The sequence below is a fragment of the Gavialis gangeticus genome, unplaced genomic scaffold (genome assembly GCF_001723915.1).
Source record: "Gavialis gangeticus isolate Ggan-Ray unplaced genomic scaffold, GavGan_comp1, whole genome shotgun sequence".
In the NCBI taxonomy this organism is placed as follows: Eukaryota; Metazoa; Chordata; order Crocodylia; family Gavialidae; genus Gavialis; species Gavialis gangeticus.
The window spans coordinates 5,625,044-5,626,405 of NW_017729004.1; the positions used below are offsets into that span (position 1 = coordinate 5,625,044).

A 1,362-nucleotide genomic window follows, 5' to 3' on the forward strand; every position below is an offset into this window, starting at 1 on the left:
CACAGATGGCAGAAAAAGGTTGTGTTGGCAACAGGACAAGCCACTAAGCTTCTAAGAGTGGCATTTTATGAACAGGCAACATGTGAGAGCCCATCTGTGCGGTATTGGTATGGAAACTTTGTACTGCTGCAGCCCCCGAAGTGTTTTCGCGGCATGATTGACAGCCTAAGCCAGATTCGCTTTGCTCACCGATGCTCAGACACCGCTTTGCTTCCTAAGGGAAATGGGGCGTTCTCCAAACAGTCTCATTAGAGCAGCTCTTAGCGACAACTTCCCTCGAAGCCCACCACAGATGGCCAGGCTCAGCGTGGAAGGCCTGGAGCAGAGTTCCCAGGCCTGCGTTTTGTAGGGCAGACCGGGCGATCGCAACGGACCCACACAAGCCTCAAAGACGGTGGCCTGTTCAAAGCACCACGTGCTTGCAAGATGAGGCAAAGGGCAGCCAATGCAAACACCACAAAGAAACACCCCAGCAGGGCAGCGAAGCCTGCAAATGCAGCCGGAACAGCGGTCCCAGGGTGGCCGAGACTTACGGGTCTCACGGGTACTCACCAGCCGCCAGGGCCGCTGGTCAGGCTGTGACTGAGAGCGCTGGATTGCCCCAGGCTGTAAGTAATCATGGGATCTCCCCTTACCCAGATAGTTCTCCCGCTGCTTATCTGTCTTCACATCCTCCCAGTTGAACTGGTCCTGTCCCCCCCTCACACCTCCACGGGATGAGCCGAACATGGCGGGAACGGCCAGCGGCGCTGGATGGATCAGAGATAGCTGCCAGGTGCCCAGATGCTCTGCATCTAAAAGGCAAGCAGGAAGATTAAAAGCCTCTAACCATCCTCTGCGAGGAGCAAAAAGCTACTTTCCCTAGAAAAAAAGCCACCCCAGATAAGCCACACTCGCTGCACGGGCGAGACACCCCAGGCCTTCTACCACCATGACCAGAGACGCGACGCAAGCAGCCGCGTGTCGCAGGACAGAGGTCTCGCGGCACACCGGACCCATGGTCCTCCAAACACCGTGCCCGGTTCCAGCTTCAGGAGGGGCAGGCTACCCCCCGCCCCCGGTGGGGCTTTTTGTGGGTGCATGTAAGAAAGGCAAACTCTCCCTGCCCCCTGGGGCAATCGGCTCGTGCCCCGCAGTGCTAGCTTGGATCCCCGTCACGCGTGTTTTTACACAGCGGCACCGTGCACGCACCAGCACACGGGAGCCCCCGTTCCCCCCAGGCCCGGAGCTCCCCTGCCGATCAGGGCAATAGGGAGAGGCAGGGCTGTAAGGGACCAAACCCCACTCTCCTCCCACCCCTGCCGGATCAGAGCCCTGCATCCCTGCTGGGAGGGGGAAACAACCCAGGAGGATGATCAGTGG

At 59.0% G+C, this 1,362-nt stretch overlaps 1 protein-coding gene and 1 long non-coding RNA gene across 2 annotated transcripts in view; both read right to left on the reverse strand.

Moving 5' to 3' along the window:
* CUNH1orf35 (chromosome unknown C1orf35 homolog) overlaps positions 1 to 729 on the reverse strand; it is a 17,483-nt gene extending 16,754 nt beyond the window's left edge. Inside the window, exon 1 of the mRNA XM_019508043.1 lies at positions 636 to 729. Within this exon, the coding sequence (XP_019363588.1) occupies positions 636 to 729 (94 nt within the window). The remainder of the gene's footprint in view (positions 1 to 635) is intronic.
* LOC109291174 overlaps positions 1 to 1,362 on the reverse strand; it is a 27,039-nt gene that overhangs the window by 19,027 nt on the left and 6,650 nt on the right. The window lies entirely within an intron of this gene.